We start from the raw sequence: 17,835 nt of genomic DNA, 5'->3' as shown, positions 1-17,835 counted from the left end.
TTATGTACCGATGTTATTGTCAATAACAGTAATTCTTTCTCACAATTTCGAGGCGATGAGTGTGACAATTGTTCTAGTTATAACTTGCATTAGATTATCTTCCTTATCTTAGAGACTGTGATGTTGTAATCAATAAAATTGATGTCTTGAAAATGTGAAGTATTTCCTTTATAATTTACAGTTCCTTGGCACAGTTGGCTTCATGAATTTCGGTACAGTTCATGACAAACTAAAAGGTGTTTCTTGTTTTCTTGTATTTATGCAATTTATTTAGAGTTGTTATGGGTCTCCTTAGCTTACCGTGACGTGTACCGAAGTTTATTGAGCCAACTGTACCTTTGGTCACCTCATAGGCCTCCAAATTCATAAATACATCCATCCAGCTGCCATACTGTAGAAGAGGTTACATAGTGTTTAGAATTGAAATAGGGCTTACAAGAATCACCAGGTATGCATAATACACATTTTGGAACATGTGTCAGCAATTTTTCTAACCCAAATATCAACGACATAAAGATAACTGCTTATTGGATTTCAGTTCACCCTCTTTTCATATACTTTTGAACGGTATTCTGGAGGGCAACGTAGAAGTTTCTCTTGTTCACCGTATGTTCTAGAATCATTTGAATTACCCCAATTTCTCCTTAGATACGTTTGAATATTTCGCTTCACTTCTTGCTCAACTAATGCTAGTTTTGTCTTCGTGCAACTGACTGTCTCAACACGAATCTCCTATTATCTTCCAGGTGTTTGGCGTCTGCTGTGGGGAACCGGTGAATTCAAACGTGGAAGAAGTGAAGGAAGCCAATAAAATCCGGCTCGATGACGAAGACAACGAAGTGGACAAATACATAATAGAAGAAGGCTTGGACGACAGCCGTCCAGGGCTCTTGGATCGAAGTCACCTCATGTTCTCCCCCAAAGGTCCTATCGTGAGGACGCCTTGGCAAGATGGCTACACTCATCCTACGCATCCTCCTTTAATCACCCATGACCCGTCTCTGACAGACAAGCCCTGGTGGACCACACGACCGCCCGTCGGTGGTGGGGCACCAAGCCATCCAACTTCCAGAGAGACATTGGCACCTTGGGAAACAACTACAAGACAATGGTGGCCTCCTCATCCTACCACCCCCAAAACGACAACTAGCTATCCCTGGTGGGAACAACCTACGACCCCCAAAACGACAACCAAATACCCCTGGTGGGAACATCCTACTACCCCAAAGACAACGACAGCCTATCCCTTTTGGGAACAGCCTACGACGCCTAGTACGACAACTGCCGTTCCTTGGTGGGGACAGTCAAGTAAATATTCTCATTTTTTTTTATTTATCAACGTGAAGCCTGCGAAAATATTTAATGTGAATTGAAGCTTCACGTTTATTTTTTCTATTAAATAAATCTGAGTTACTGGAAAACCATTCAAAATCAGATCAATTGTTCAGTGCCTGTTACTCTATTAAATGTATTTGTTTCATGAAATTAGTATTACCGTAGGTGCAGGATACGCTTTGCCTTTTCTTTTCCTTTACTGCTGGTCTTTCAAATAAAATGTTTGAACATTGAATGAATACAGTACAATGCTAATCTCTGAAAATGGTGTAGGATTCTCCGTGGAGTTTTCTTGATCTGATGTCTTGAGTCAGGCAGACGAAATCTAGGCCCTTCTAGAGAGTAGCGTCAGGATAAAAGTAAACCTGGCCCTCCACAGAGAGTAGGGCCTGCCAGTACTGCTGGACTGCAAGTTGATTTCAGTCCTCTGGTACTGCTCTCTACGTCGCCCAAAAGAGAGAGAAAGATAGCTCGACGTACTCCATTACAAGGCGGTAATGTGTCTGCCTTCCCGACGTAGGGAAATGTGTTTTCCCTTTCTCGGCTGCTAATCGGTCCTGATGTACTTCATTCCGCCCTTGGTAATGCGGCAGTCGGACTAGCAGCAGGGATTGCAAGACCTCCCCTTCCGGGGGTATGTCATACCGTAGGTCCGTTGAGACCTGTATACTCGGTATACTCTGTATATATATTGGGTACTTAGACTGGTCAGACAGTACTATATTGCATCCCTCTCTCTGGTTACGGCTTATTTCATCTTTGCCGACACCTACACCGAATAGTCTGGCCTATTCTTTACATGTTCTCCTCTTTCCTCATACACTTGACAATACTGAAAACACCTGACAATTCTTCTTTTCAAGAGGTTAACTACTGCACTGTAATTTTTCAGTGGGTACTTTCCTCTAGGTAAGGGTAGAAGAGACTCTTTAGCTATGGTAAGCATCTCTTTTAAGAGAAGGACACTCCAAAATCAAACCATTGTTCTCTAGTCTTGGGTGGTGCCATAGCCTCTGTACCATGGTCTTCCACTGTGTTGGGTTAGAGTTCTCTTTCTTGAGGGTACACTCATGCAAACTATTCTATCTTGTTTCTCTTTCTCTCATTATTTTCAAGTTTATATAATTTATATAGGAAAGATTTATTTTAATATTATTGCTCTTAAACTTCTCTTGTAGTTTTTCCTTATTTCCTTTCCTCACTGGGCCATTTTCCCTGTTGGAGCCCTTGGGCTTATAGCATCCTGCTTTTCCAACTAGGGTTGTAGCTTAGCAAGTCATAATGATATATATATATATATATATATATATATATATATATATATATATATATATATATATATATATATATATATATATATATATATATATATATATATATACTGTATATATATATATATATATATATATATATATATATATATATATATATATATATATATATATATATATATGTATATATATATATATATATGTATATATATATTTATATATATATTTATATATATATATATATATATATATATATATATATATATATATATATATATATATATATATATATATAAGAATTAACTCTTAACCAGAAACAACTCATTGCTTGATATCAACGTAGCTGTAGCATATTGTTGATTAATAGGTATTTGGTATATTTATAGGCAATTTAATTTTTTCATATTTCATTTAATATATATGGAGTTTTATAGAAGCTATTTAGAATTATGATTATACAGCAATGCATATTATCCCACATGGAGTACATAAAGATAAATCAACCGTATGTTGCTTGACTTGAATGAGTCAAGTTCAAACAAAAAAAATTTCTCATATAGTAAAATATATTTATATATGTAGATTATGCATAAGAATTTCCAGTATAGTCATGACTTCATTTGTTTCCAGGCACAGTCTCTTCAGCCCCATCCACGCCACAAGACCCCTGCTCGCCTTCCACTTTCTACGCGGCTGCTGATGAAGAGTTGGATTCGAATTCTGGAGAATCTGAGACAGACGGAGGATTTAGGATCAGCGGAGGAATTAATGCTTCCCCACATAGTCATCCTTGGATTGTAAGTCTCTCTCTCTCTCTCTCTCTCTCTCTCTCTCTCTCTCTCTCTCTCTCTCTCTCTCTCCATCACAAGGACACCTTTGGCACTTATACCGAGTCTATCCCTTTCCTTGGGTTTGGGGGAGTCTATAGGTCTATCTGCTGAGTCATCAGCAACCACTTCCTGGCCCTCCCTGGTCCTAGCTTGGGTGGAGAGGAGGCTTGGGCGCTGATCATATAATATATGGTCAGTCTCTAGGGCATTGTCCTGATTGCTAGGGCAATGATTGTCCTGATTGGTAGGGCAATGATTGTCCTGATTGGTAGGGCAATGATTGTCCTGATTGCTAGGGCAATGTCACTGTCCCTTGCCTCTGCCATTCATGAGCGACCTTTAAAAACCTTTAAAGAGGAACTTGGACTTCCATGTTGTGGTGTTGTTGTTTTCTAGCTGAAGCCACTTTCTTCCTTCTTGCTGTCCAACCTATTTTAGTTTTTACTTCATGATGCTGTACAGTACAACAGCAGGTTTTTGAGTCTCTGGTCCCCATTACAGGCCATGTGGCCAAAATTTAGACGTCCAGTTCGATTAACCCTTTATGACCCTCAATAAGTACACTGACTTGAGCTTCTCTGGGATTTTGATAGAATTCTTTTTAGAAGCTTGCTTGCTTTCTTTTTGTATGTGCAAAGTCTTCTTCTTCTTCTTCTTCTTCTTTTTTGCCAGGATATTTAGAAACAGTATGTCAAGGCTTACAATTATTACATCATAAATCTTTGATTCTATATAAAAAAAAAAAAAAAGTTTTTTTTCAGAATTGGCGGGATTGCCCAAATAATTAAAAACAACCAGTTTTGTTTTATTTTAGATAGTTAAAAAGCTTTTCCATAATTTAGACTTTTTTATCAGATGAATGATTTTTCTAAGATTGATAATTTTTCCAAGTGACGTATAATTTTTTTATTTTTTTTTTTTTTATTTTATTTTATTTTTTTTTTTTTTTTTTTTTTTTTTTTTTTTTTTTTTTTTTTTTTTTTTTTGATAGCCAGCGCCTTTTCCCCAAATAATTATTCCAATTTAAGGTTATAGGTTTTTGAAAGCTAAATATTTTTCAAGTAATGAGAGTTTTTTGGCATTGACAATTTTCTAATATGTTTGGAGGCTGTACATCTGTTATGTTTTCAGAATAGAGTTGATTTCCATCTGACCAGAGAAATAACCTTATTGCCATTATGTTAATGCTGACTGGTCATGTAGCTATGGCCATTTTAATTTTTTTATTTTTTCACGCCATTATGTTTATGCGGACTGGTCATGTAGCTATGGCCATTTTAATTAATTTTTTTTTCACGCCATTATGTTAATGCTGACTGGTCATGTAGCTATGGCCATTTTAATTAATTTTTTTTTCACGCCATTATGTTAATGCTGACTGGTCATGTAGCTATGGCCATTTTAATTAATTTTTTTTTCACGCCATTATGTTAATGCTGACTGGTCATGTAGCTATGGCCATTTTAATTAATTTTTTTTTCACGCCATTATGTTAATGCTGACTGGTCATGTAGCTATGGCCATTTTAATTAATTTTTTTTTCACGCCATTATGTTAATGCTGACTGGTCATGTAGCTATGGCCATTTTAATTAATTTTTTTTTCACGCCATTATGTTAATGCTGACTGGTCATGTAGCTATGGCCATTTTAATTAATTTTTTTTTCACGCCATTATGTTAATGCTGACTGGTCATGTAGCTATGGCCATTTTAATTAATTTTTTTTTCACGCCATTATGTTAATGCTGACTGGTCATGTAGCTATGGCCATTTTAATTAATTTTTTTTTCACGCCATTATGTTAATGCTGACTGGTCATGTAGCTATGGCCATTTTAATTAATTTTTTTTTCACGCCATTATGTTAATGCTGACTGGTCATGTAGCTATGGCCATTTTAATTAATTTTTTTTTCACGCCATTATGTTAATGCTGACTGGTCATGTAGCTATGGCCATTTTAATTAATTTTTTTTTCACGCCATTATGTTAATGCTGACTGGTCATGTAGCTATGGCCATTTTAATTAATTTTTTTTTCACGCCATTATGTTAATGCTGACTGGTCATGTAGCTATGGCCATTTTAATTAATTTTTTTTTCACGCCATTATGTTAATGCTGACTGGTCATGTAGCTATGGCCATTTTTTTATTTTTTTTTTTCACGCCATTATGTTTATGCGGACTGGTCATGTAAATATGGCCATTTTAATTGAATTTTCCTTACTTGCCATTACGTTTATCCAGACTGGTCATATAAATATGGCCATTTTAATTAAATTTTTCTTTCACGCAATTAATTATGTATATGCGGACTGGTTATATAAATACGGCCATTTCAATTAAGATTTTCTTTCACGGAATTATGTTTAAGTGGACTGGTCATTTAGATATGGCCATTTTAATTGAATTTTCCTTACTTGCCATTACGTTTATCCAGACTGGTCATATAATTATGGCCATTTTAATCAAATTCGTCTTTCACACCATTATGTTTATGCCGACTGGTCTTATCTATTTGGGCATTTTAATTGAATTTTTTCTTCATATTATGTTTACGTGGACTGGTCATATTAATAGGGCCATTTTAATTGAATTTTTCTTTCACAAAATTATGTATATGTGAACTGATTATATAAGTATGGACATTTTTATTACATTTTCTTTCACACTATTCTTTATGCCGACTAGTCAGATAAATATAGCCATTTTAATTGAATTTTTCTTTCAAGAAATTATGTTTATGTGAACTGGTTATATGAATATGGCCATTTAATTAAACTTTTCTTTCACACCAGTATATTTCATGTGGACTGTTCATATAAATGTAGCCATTTTAATTCAATTTTTTCTTTCACGAAATTATGTTTATGTAAACTGGTCATATGAATATGGCCATTTTAATTGAATTTTTCCTTCATGACATTATGTTTATGCGGACTGGTCATATAAATATACCCATTTTATTTTTATTTTTCTTTCAACAGGCTGTGTTGTTCAACAGTCAAAAGCAGTTCTGCGGAGGATCTCTCATTGATCGCACTCATATTCTCACAGCTGCTCACTGTGTTGCTCAGTAAGTCAATTGTGAACATAAATTCCTTCTTAAAAAAAAAAAAAAAAGTCAATTCTTTTAGTGAGGCAGATTTACACCGACTCGCAGGGGTGCCCTTTTAGCTCGGAAAAGTTTCCTGATCGCTGATTGGTTGGAGAAGATAATTCTACCCAATCAGATAGCAGATAACTTTTCCGAGCTAAAAGGGCACCGCTGCGAGTCAGTGCAAATGCGCCTCATTAAAAAAAATTTAGTATAGTACAGTAAGATCAAAATATCTAATATTTTGGCAAGTTTTATTAGAAAATTATATTTAATACAAAGTAGGTAGAACGTATATTTTTCCCTTACGTTTTATTTATCCCTAAAGGGGCTGGCTCCTGAAGGTATGAATCTTCATGTTTAAAATATGTATTTTTTGTGCGAGTGTGTTAGCCTCATGCCCTGTCCCATGGGTGTCCAAGGGGATTATACAGTACTGTAGTGTTGCTTATCTTTGTAGATCGAACGATCAACGATATAGAAAATAGACAAAAGTGTATATGTATGTATATGTGTGTGTATGTATAAATATATATAGATAAATAAATACAGTGACACCTCAGTTTACGAGTTTAATATTGTTCTAAAAACAAGCTTGTAAACCAAAATGCACATAAAACAAAATAAAATTTCTTATAATTTTATCTTAGTAGATGAAACGATCAATGATATAACAGACACACGTGTGTGTGTATATATATATATATATATATATATATATATATATATATATATATATATATATATATATATATATATATATATATGTGTGTGTGTGTGTATACACATATATACATACATTGTACAGCGGTACCTCAGTTTTAGAGTTTAATTTGCTCTAAGAGCAAGCTTCTAAACTAGAATGCACATAAAGCAAGACAATTTTTTTCTCATAAGAAATCAAAGAAATTCACTCTTTGCATTGACACATAAGTACATATATACTTTCATTTTTAAAGGTTTGTAATGCCATATATATAAAGCAAATTATACCCTCAACATGAAAAAATTAATACAAATCAATAATTCACAATAAAAAATCGAAAATTTGACAAATTAACTTGCACTTCACCTTTAAGGAGAATCGTGGTGGTGTACAAGAGATGAGAGAAGAGAAGGAGAAGGGTTGGTTAGTGCTTGGAGGAAGAATCTCTCTCCTTGAGAACTTCGGGTGAACTATTGGGAGTTCTCTCTCTGGAACAGCATTCACTATCACTAACTATCACTTAATTTACATTTGCTGGATCACATGGTTGACTTTTTTGCAGCCCTACGATAAGTTTTGATCTATAGTCGACTACTTTGTCATTCGCCATAAAATAACTTCATATTATGGTATATCGGTTCATAGTAGAGAATATTTTCCCCATAAAGAAAAATTATTTGACAAGTAATAAGAAAGATATTGCCTATCCTAACAAACTACATTCTACCCTTCGTGAATATAGTTTCCAGTAGCCGTACTTCATGTTAATTGCTTCTCATCAATTAATATAAACAGATAACTTCCAGTGTTAATATCATGTTGCCATTCAAACAGATAACTTCCAGTGTTAATATCATGTTGCCATTCAACCGTCTATGACAACATCTGTCCCGATTCATCTAATGCTTCGATATCCTCTTTATTATTCAGATTTGTAACTTTACCTATCGGGGATGTTGCAGTACAAATGTGAAGATTTTGCTGGTCAGTCAAAGTCACACACTTTTTCTGCTCCTTACTGTCTTTTTTAGTCAAGGGGGACCTTTGTCATGTTAATGTTAACTCTACAATGCAACACAAAATGTCTTCATGATTAGAAATAGCGATCAAAACTCAACAAGGAGCATGTGGCCATAGCTATACAAAAATACAATATCAAAGACCCATGTGAGAGATGATTCTTCTACTTGTGGTGCTAGGAGAGTGAATGAGTTAGGCTGAAAGACTTATGGGTGGACATGCTATTCTTGTTACTTGTCCACGAAAAATGGGAATACGGACGAACATTTTTGTTTGCAGACTGATACAATGAACATATACCAAAAGGAAATTTCATGGTTGTATACCGAAATTAACATATTCCAAGTTACTTGTAAACTGAGGTACAGTATTGCTGTGCATATTTATGCAGTATATATCGATATGTGTGCGTATGTTTCTGTGTGTATGTATGTATATATTTATTATAGTTAGCACTATGTTTTATATATTAAGATCTTAGTCTGAAATGATGAAAAACTCTTAATTTTAATATAAAAACACTTAAAACCTCCTCTCTCTCTCTCTCTCTCTCTCTCTCTCTCTCTCTCTCTCTCTCTCTCTCTCTCTCTCTCTCTCTCTCTCTCTCTCTCTCTCCATTCTTGAATAAGATCTCTCAAGCAATCGTAAATAAACGTTACTGTACGACCTTTCAGTATGAGTCAAGTTGACATCCAGAACCTCCGCGTCAGACTGGGAGCGCACAACATTCGCCAGCAGGAGAGAACAACCCAGGAATACAAGGTTGCAAGAGTGGTTCGTCATAAGGACTATGACTCAAGGAGGCTGGTAAGTGTTGATTTAGGGGACGTTTTCATGTGTTTGTTGCTGGTTGTAATGGCATGTGCATATTTGTTTTAGATCATTTTATAAATTTTGTTTTAAACTGTCAACCAGTGGACTTCTTATGTGACCATGATCACGTCATTTTTGGGAAAAATCTAAATTTATGACGTCATGATGTGACTTGATGTTTTGATTATTGAAGGTCTCAGATATTTTAACGTTGCTAAATAGATTATTGGAATTATTTTTATTAGTAACTAGGCTAAAAATTAATTGTATAAGAAATAAAATGCTTGAAAATTTCAGTGATTGGAGGAACATAATGCAACTGCCCCCACCCCCCTAAAAAGTAAATATTTAACATAATTGTCTTTAAGAAAAATATTTATGTTCCCTACTATTTCTCATAAACTTTTTAATATTATTTGACTGATGCGTAACCCTGTGTTTCTAAATTTATCAAGTTGTAATGAAAGGATGGTTCATTATTCCTATTGAGAAATTCAGACATAACTTCTGTTTATTTGGTGTCTATCGTTTCCTCCTTGATTAAGCCCAACTGTATTCCCTCTTTTTTTCTGTTTCCTTTGACTATAGGCTAAAAAATATTAGATTTGTCCGTCCCAACTGTTTTGCCATGAAATGAATTATAACCATGAAGTCAGCTGTTTTTGTTTTTGCTTATTTAATCGGTTTCCTATGACCATTGACTAAAGAAAAGCTATTAGATTTGTCCGTCCCAACGGTTTAACCATGAATTTCAGTAATATCTCAGGGTACGAAATAAATTCGTTCCGGAGTGGCTTTCATTACGTAATATTTTCTTATAACGAAATAGAATGAAATAGAGCCAAATGCATTTGAATCAGTCAATATTGTGTTCGTATATGATGCTTAATGTATAAGTAAAGTGTTGTGATAATTTTGCTGAGTGTAGCAAAACATATGGCATACTGCTGAGTGAACCTACAAACAAACGAAGTTAAACCCAACCTAATGGAGAGAATTTTGTTTCATATCCTGTGTGCGTTGTTTCGTAAAATGAATTTTTCATATACAGAAACGGTTGTATCTGGAGGTTTTGTCCATGTTTATTTATTGATAGTGACGTCATGCCTCCATTTCTCTTTCAGTACAACGACGTGGCCATGTTGACCCTTGAGAAGCCTGTCACTTTCAACAGCAAGGTCAGGCCGGTGTGTCTGGATCGCTCTTCCAGTACCTATGAAGGGGACAGGGTCACTGTCGCTGGCTGGGGAAGCATGTACGAGGGTAAGGAATTTTTCATATGGAAAAATATTACGTTCTTTTGCTTTTTTTGTCAGCCATTATGATTTGTTTCTTCAGATGTTTTGACCTGTAAGCCATATCAGAAAAAAAATAGGTGTTCTTATGATTTCTAATTTGTGGTATTCGTGATTTCTTAATCGTACTTTAATCTAGTTTCATTACTCTCACCCTCCAAGCCATGAATTTATTATTATTATTATTATTATTATTATTATTATTATTATTATTATTATTATTATTATTATTATTATTATTATTATTATCTTATACAGGTCCAGATTGAAACATAAGAGGACCTTTGATATAAAAAATGGTAGGAACCTAATTTATCAACTACATAAAGAAAATAAATTTGCATAAGAACATAACCTAGCATAAGCACTGCCAATGCGTATAGCTGATATAATGTAAGAACGAAGAAGGATATATTAGAGCAGTGTTATAGCTGATTTTAACTTGGAAAGCAGCCCAGTGCGAAAAAAAAAATTTAAAAAAATAAGATATGAAAGAAAATAACAAAAATTATATAATATATCAGGATAAGTAACACTGGTAAACAGATAAGCAACATTTAAACAAAGTTTTAACTTCAGAAGTTGTACTAATTCAACCATTTAATTGGCAAGATCTTTCCACAATTTGGTCAATAAACTCATCCTGCTCTATGATTTACAGGAGGTCCGCAGCCTTCCACTTTGTATAAAGTACAGCTACGTGTTTGGAGCAACGAGGAATGTCGCATAAAATACGGAGGTGCTGCCCCTGGTGGCATTGTGTCGTCTTACTTATGCGCCGGACAGGATGGAAAAGATTCGTGTCAGGTAAGATTAGAATTCAAACAGGTATTTTTCTCATAAGGAAGCATTTAGAGGAATTGATGTAAAGCCACAAGGCACTGTATCTCTTTTCACCAGTATATTTCTTCAAATTAATTTTGCTATAGTATTTAGGTAGATTATTCCATCTACTATGTCTACTGACTGCTGAATATTTAGATAGATATGCACATACACCTACGAGTGCACCCACACAGGTTCAACCCTTCCCACCTCCCCCCCCCCCTTTCCTAACTACAACCCAGCAATTTGTGGGAGATTGTGGTTTTCGAGTGTACCTCTCGGGGTACCCCCTTTCACCAGGGTATGACTACTTCCTCTTCCCCCCTATCCTAGGGACCGCTGAGCATGTCATGAAAGAAATTATATATATATATATATATATATATATATATATATATATATATATATATATATATATATAAATTATATATATATACATACACACACTTTCATATATACATACATACTTACGTACACACTTTATATAGCCATAAAGACGCGTAGCTCTTTATTATATAGGGGAAATTTCCCATTTTCCAAACATTGTGCGGAGCAAAATAAGTCTACTATCGATGAGATTTCTTATAATTTTTTTTAACTTTTTTTTATATCAGTTATTTCATAATTTTTGGCTATTTTCAATCGAGGCCCAGCAAATCTTAGAAAGATTGTTCAAGTAAATAATCAGTAAATATGATTACAATTCCTGAACTGTAGCTCAGTGAAGAAGTTACCAAACAAGACGGGTGACCTTTCTGGTAATAAAATAAACAATGTGTTGTAAAAACCCCTGGTGATACTATTGATAAAATAATATCCTCAAAGTGCCCATCTTATAAGTTCAGGTCAATCACAACTGGTGTAAAAGTGGACCACCACCCATTATATAAGGGTTAATATATTTATGTAGTCTATAGGCTATAGGTTGATATTCAAGTCGATATCATTAGCTATAGGAATAGGGCAGTAGTTGTTTCAGTGACTTACTGTGACCATTTCTTTGTATAGTGTATTAGTATTAATAGAATTAAGGCAAAGGTAATACAGTCAATTCTTTTTAGTGAGACATATTTGCACCGACTCGCAGGGGTGCCCCTTTAGCTCGGAAAAGTTTCCTGATCGCTGATTGGTTAGAATTATCTTGTCCAACCAATCAGCGATCAGGAAACTTTTCCGAGCTAAAGGGGCACCCCTGCGAGTCGGTGCAAATCTGCCTCACCAAAAAGAATTGACTATAGTACAGTACAGTAATTAGAATATCAATAAGTATAAAGGTAGTAGTAGTAGTAGTAGTAGTAGTAGTAGTAGTAGTAGTATTAGTAGTAGTAGTAGTAGTAGTAGTAGTAGTAGGAAGGAGTTGATGTTCTACAAATATGTTTGGGGAAATAATTGGTAGATTAATTTTTAACACGCATATAGATATTAATGTTTGCTCCTTACATGTGTTTATGTAGTACACAAAACAAGTTCTCTTATGACATTTACACCGTTTTGACCATTGGAAAGGAAGAATCACAATGATAAATCATAAAAAGAGAAAAGCAATCGGGGGGAGATAAAAAAAAATAATTCCAATTTATAACTTTTCAAAGATGTCACAATTTTTATTAATGATAACCAAATGTAAGAGACGGGTGCACAAAGAGCCTGAGATCGTGCATTCTATGTTGTTTTTGTGTTGCCTTAGTAGTGTTAATGTTTCTTCGGAGAACTTTGTAGTGTGCGAATTTTGCATTCTTCAGTATTTAAAATTATTTTTGCATATGTAAATTCAAACTTATTGTGTTTTTATGATACATGCATACAGTAGATTCTGTTATGCTGTACCATTTCGTAGGAATTGGTAGTTCAAGTAGTGTAATGTCTTCAATATATAGAATTATTTTTTACAAATACTGTAAACTCAAAGTTATTGTGTTTTTTTAGATACACGCACAGTAGTTAGTAGATTCTCTTATGCTCTACTGTCTCATAGTAATTGATAGTTCAAGTAGTGTAATGAGTTAATGTTTAATTCTTTTGCCTCGCCTTTTTCGTCATGGACTGTATACAGGGTGACAGCGGAGGGCCATTAGTGAAGCAAATCAATAACGTTTGGACTCAGGTAGGTATTGTGTCCTGGGGTATCGGGTGTGGCAAAGGGCATTACCCAGGTGTCTACTCCAGGATCTCCTCTTTCCTGCCTTGGATCAACAGGGTCAAGGCATCCTACTGACCTCTGGACCTCTTGAAGGATCACCTTGTGGAACTCAACTTGTTAAGTTGAGAGATTGCATCATGAAAATGTAGGATTGACTTTGAGGAAAAGCCTTTTGATTAAATCTGTTTATTTTTATTATTATTGTTCCTGGAAAATAGTTTTCATAATCAATCATTTTAATTGAAATTCAACCAGAAAACAGTTTGAATTATGTGAATTCATCTCTGTTTCATAATCTATTTTGGGGGAATCTTTACCTTAGTTATTTGTTCATTCAAATATGAATTGGTCAATGGAATTAGTATCTACTAAGATCACCTCCTGTGGTAGTAATTAAACAAAAACCGCTCTTAGTAGAGGATTTTTTAATGGAATTAGTCTCCAAATTATTAAAAAAAAAACAATCCAATACCACAGTAGAGTCCATAAATTAAATCAATCAAACCAACAGGCTCTTAAAAATGATGTAATCTCTTGAACTGTAAAGTCGTGCTGTGAAGACATCTTAGGCATATCAATAAAAAAAATATATATCTCCAAGTCTTAAAATCCATGTAAAAATTATAATAGGCATAAATATTGTTGTTTTTTTGTTATTAGTAGTTTGTATTGTCATTAGTGGTTGTTATTAATCCCAGGAAAGTGTTAAAGAAGTCATTGATGTAAGTTGGTCGAATTGCTTTATTGCTGACCGAGTTTTCAGTAGCAAAGGAAAAGACTGAGATGATACGATACTTTTGAGGCATTAAATTTGTATATTCATTGTTGATTTGTAATGACTGCGGAAGAAGAGCAAAAAAAAAAAGTGTGTTTTCTTTTTGCTGTAGTTTGATTATCCTTCTGAAATCGGCTTTGAAATTTACCAAGATGATTCGCAGAAGAAGAAGAAGAAGAAGAAGAAGAAGAAGGGGAAAAGTATTATTACTGATGCGGTTCATCTGATATGGATGATTTCATACGAGTACAAGACCAGCTTAATATAATGATTGCTGCACTAGCAGAAGATTGTATTGTTCCCATTCTTCAGAAAAAGGACCAATGCTTCCCAGTGAGAAAAAGCAAGATCGAAAGTACTGTCAGTGGACATTAACATTTCAGGTCATCGCTCAATCTATAGTAGCTGGTAGTAGCTAAGTTGTCTCTGGGAAGAATTTATGGGCTCAAGCCTCTGTACTGATGATGAAAGGTTTGTTTGTTTTTTTTTTTTTTTTTTTTTTTTTTTTTTTTTTTTTTTTTTTTTTTTTTTTTTTTTTTACGAAAAGAAAACGTTCCGTTTGTCTGGAAGATTATAAATGTATCCATCCTTGTCATGGAGAGTTGTGTGAGCAACTTTCTTGGGGATTTTGGAAAAGCCCTTCATAAAATTCGACTTATGATATATTTTATAATATAAGCAGTGGAACAAGAAGCAAAATCTTATGCACCCTGGGTCCTACGCTAAGAAAAAAAAAACGGGGAGAATGGAGATGATTAATGCTTAATCATTGAAGGACTTGCCTCGAAATTATGGAAGTTTGCAAGTGGGAAAAAATTAAAGTAAAAAGAGCATTCCAAAGCTTTTAGCCATTGATGGAAAAGAATAGCTATCGACTTGTACAGTCCAATGATTACTGATTAACAAAAAATGTTTTTGAAAGAGACCATCTGTATGGCATTATGCAACGAAAATATTATCTCGAGAGTGATATATATTAACTTAAAAACTTTAAGCTTATTACGATAAATTTCCATTATTATATTGCTGTTGTAATGTAAATCTACTTGCAACGACCTATTGTTAGAATGTGCAAATGAAAAGGAATACTGAGGACTTGGAGAATTTTTTCTTTAGTGTGTGCTTAAACAAATTTAGAAAAAGGTACTATTTCAGGGTAAGAAATAAAGGTAGGAAGTAAAGGAACATATTCTATTGCTGCAATTTCCACAATTGTTAATGTAAAATTTTTAATTTGTAAGGTTAAGAAGGCTCTTTAAACATGGGATAAAAACTGTCGATCTCTGCTAATCAAATTTGACATTAGAATTATCTCTAATAGGAAACAAGATAAAAACAAGAAAGAAACTGCATGAATATAATAGACCTACATTGTCGTGGTCAGAATTTTAATTAGTTGTCTGCACAGTAGAATGGTTTAGCCCAGTAGATTTGTTTGGTTTCAGTCATTTTCTATAGTTGCACATTCACGGCAATGTTGGTTTTTATAACCTGATTTTTTTATTTATTATATCCAGTTAAACATAAAGACTATCGACTGCTGTTGAACAGTTTTTACTCTTCTGTATTTATGCTCAATCTGTATAGAGATGCCCTATATATAGGTAAATGCAGAGAGAAAGGCTATTGAATGAATTGATGACGGATGCAATTGGAGAGATGCTGTTTGGAGTGATTGGAGTCACGAGTTACAGGAGTGAGTTTTTTGGAGATTTGATGATTTTGGAAGACAGAAGAGGTAAAATCAAGTAATGCAAGAGTAAAAATGTGTTTTGTAAGATTGAGAATGCTTTTGGAAGTGGCTATTGATAATGAAAAATTTTTATACAAGGAAAAAAACTTGTAGAGAGAAATGTTTTCACTATATAGATTATTGAGATAGAGGTGACTAAAAGAATTTTAGGTGCATGACATAAGGTCCTCAACATACACTCGGAGATACAAACACATTCATCAAAAATCCTAAATCTCGGGTATTGTGTCAAAAATTCAGAAAGGAATACTGTAATAGAACAACGTTATATAATCTAATGCAGTAAGTAAGACGTTATTTGCATAATGAAATGGGACTATTTGTTGACTTTTGCAGCTGAAAATTGTAGACCAAACCTTAGCCGAATTCGACTTGAAAACAGCTATTTGGAACCTATTGAGTTTGTAAGTTGGGGACTTACTGTTATAATAAGTACTCAGTAAACCAGGGAAAGTGTCAAGTACTGTAGTATTCTTTTGAGAAACTTGAATGAAAGGAGGATTGGTAGTGGAAGACCAGTTAGTTTTAGCTAAGAAATGGGCTGGTTGTTGTGTGGAACAAGTATTTGGTATGAAATAATCATATGAAGAATTTGAGAGTAAATGGACAATGCGGTATGAGGACTACCTAAACATAGCGTATGATAAAATGAATATAGAGACAATATGGAGAATATTGAGGATAATTTGTATAGAAGTTGGGTATTTGAAAGAGATTAAAGGTATTTAGGACAGAAGTAAAGTCTATACTAGAATATGTCGGTAGAAGTGTGGTTGGTTTGATGTGAAAGTGATGAGAGACGATAGTGTTATAAGTCTCAGTGGCTACTTTTTATCTTCATGAATGGAATGATTCGAGAAGTTAGAGAAAGAATTATGATCATAGTTAAATGAAGAATTATTAACATATGAGTAATTGAAGGTTGGCAATCAAGGAATTGTTGATGCTTTGCCGATTTGAGACTGTGAACAGAAACTGGAAACTAGTAAATGGATTTGACAGTGGTTATAAAAGGAGAGAGTTTAGTGTAAATTTAAACAAAAGTAAAGATGATAAATGGAAACCACGAAGAGCGAGTAATGAATGATTATATGGAGAGTGGGAAACAGAAACAGTTATCTATTATAAGCAAGCATTATGGATGGTTTTAAGATTAGGGAAAAGGAGAGTCACAAAAAAAAAAAAAAAGATAGGTTTTGTCCCAAAGAATAGGAGATACTTGACTAATGTGTGGAAGTCGAGATGGGGTTCATTGAGTTGTTGATTTACCAGCCTTCCTTTATTGTTTGATGTCAATGAAATGAAACAACTTTAACCCATTGAAATTGACTGTTTGCCCAATATGTGCTGCACGAGAAGAATCAAACTGACGATGAATTTAGAGAAATAACTGTTCTTAAAAGTTCATTATAGATGAATCAGTGTGTTTTGAAGTTTAAAGGCCACTCATGGATGACAAAGGCAAGGGGCAGTGGGAGCCCCGTAGTATATTAAAGTCAACACTCCTTGTTGTCACGGGCCTTTCCCTTGGTCGGCCCGTAGATGACTGACCATATATACCAAGGTCTATAGACCTTGATATATACATATCACCACCTAACCCTCCTCTCCGTCAATCTGAGACCGGGAAGGGCTAGCAATAGCTGCTGATGACTCGACAGACAGACCAATAGGCTCCGCAAAACCCTGCTGCTCCGTAGTTAACAATAAACTATCGAGCTTGAGTGGGTCTCGAAGACCCGTCCATCTGATTACCAAGCAGGGATGTTTTCAATAGGCTACCACAATCCCGTCATATAGTAAGACAGTAGAACAATAAGTTTGGTGAAATAGTGAATGATACATTAATGTTAGGAGCAGAGGAAATTGACCGTAAAAACGTTGGATCGATGGTGTGCGTAAAGCATTGTTAACACAGGGACTTTACATACAGAATACAGATTTCATATGCAAAATATACACTACAGTAGGCATGG

At 34.5% G+C, this 17,835-nt stretch overlaps 1 protein-coding gene across 1 annotated transcript in view; it reads left to right on the top strand.

Moving 5' to 3' along the window:
• The first annotated feature begins 771 nt into the window (after positions 1 to 771).
• Positions 772 to 17,835, top strand: part of LOC137624513 (serine proteinase stubble-like) — a 168,704-nt gene continuing 151,640 nt past the window's right edge. The window contains exons 1-6 of the mRNA XM_068355351.1: positions 772 to 1,308; positions 3,237 to 3,403; positions 6,423 to 6,511; positions 8,933 to 9,065; positions 10,196 to 10,334; positions 11,028 to 11,173. Of these exons, the coding sequence (XP_068211452.1) occupies positions 909 to 1,308; positions 3,237 to 3,403; positions 6,423 to 6,511; positions 8,933 to 9,065; positions 10,196 to 10,334; positions 11,028 to 11,173 (1,074 nt within the window). The 5' untranslated portion in view covers positions 772 to 908. The remainder of the gene's footprint in view (positions 1,309 to 3,236; positions 3,404 to 6,422; positions 6,512 to 8,932; positions 9,066 to 10,195; positions 10,335 to 11,027; positions 11,174 to 17,835) is intronic.

This window comes from Palaemon carinicauda, chromosome 31, assembly GCF_036898095.1.
Source record: "Palaemon carinicauda isolate YSFRI2023 chromosome 31, ASM3689809v2, whole genome shotgun sequence".
Lineage (NCBI taxonomy): Eukaryota > Metazoa > Arthropoda > Malacostraca > Decapoda > Palaemonidae > Palaemon > Palaemon carinicauda.
The sequence above is the reverse complement of the archived record's forward strand: the minus strand, read 5'-3'. Positions and strand labels throughout refer to the sequence as shown.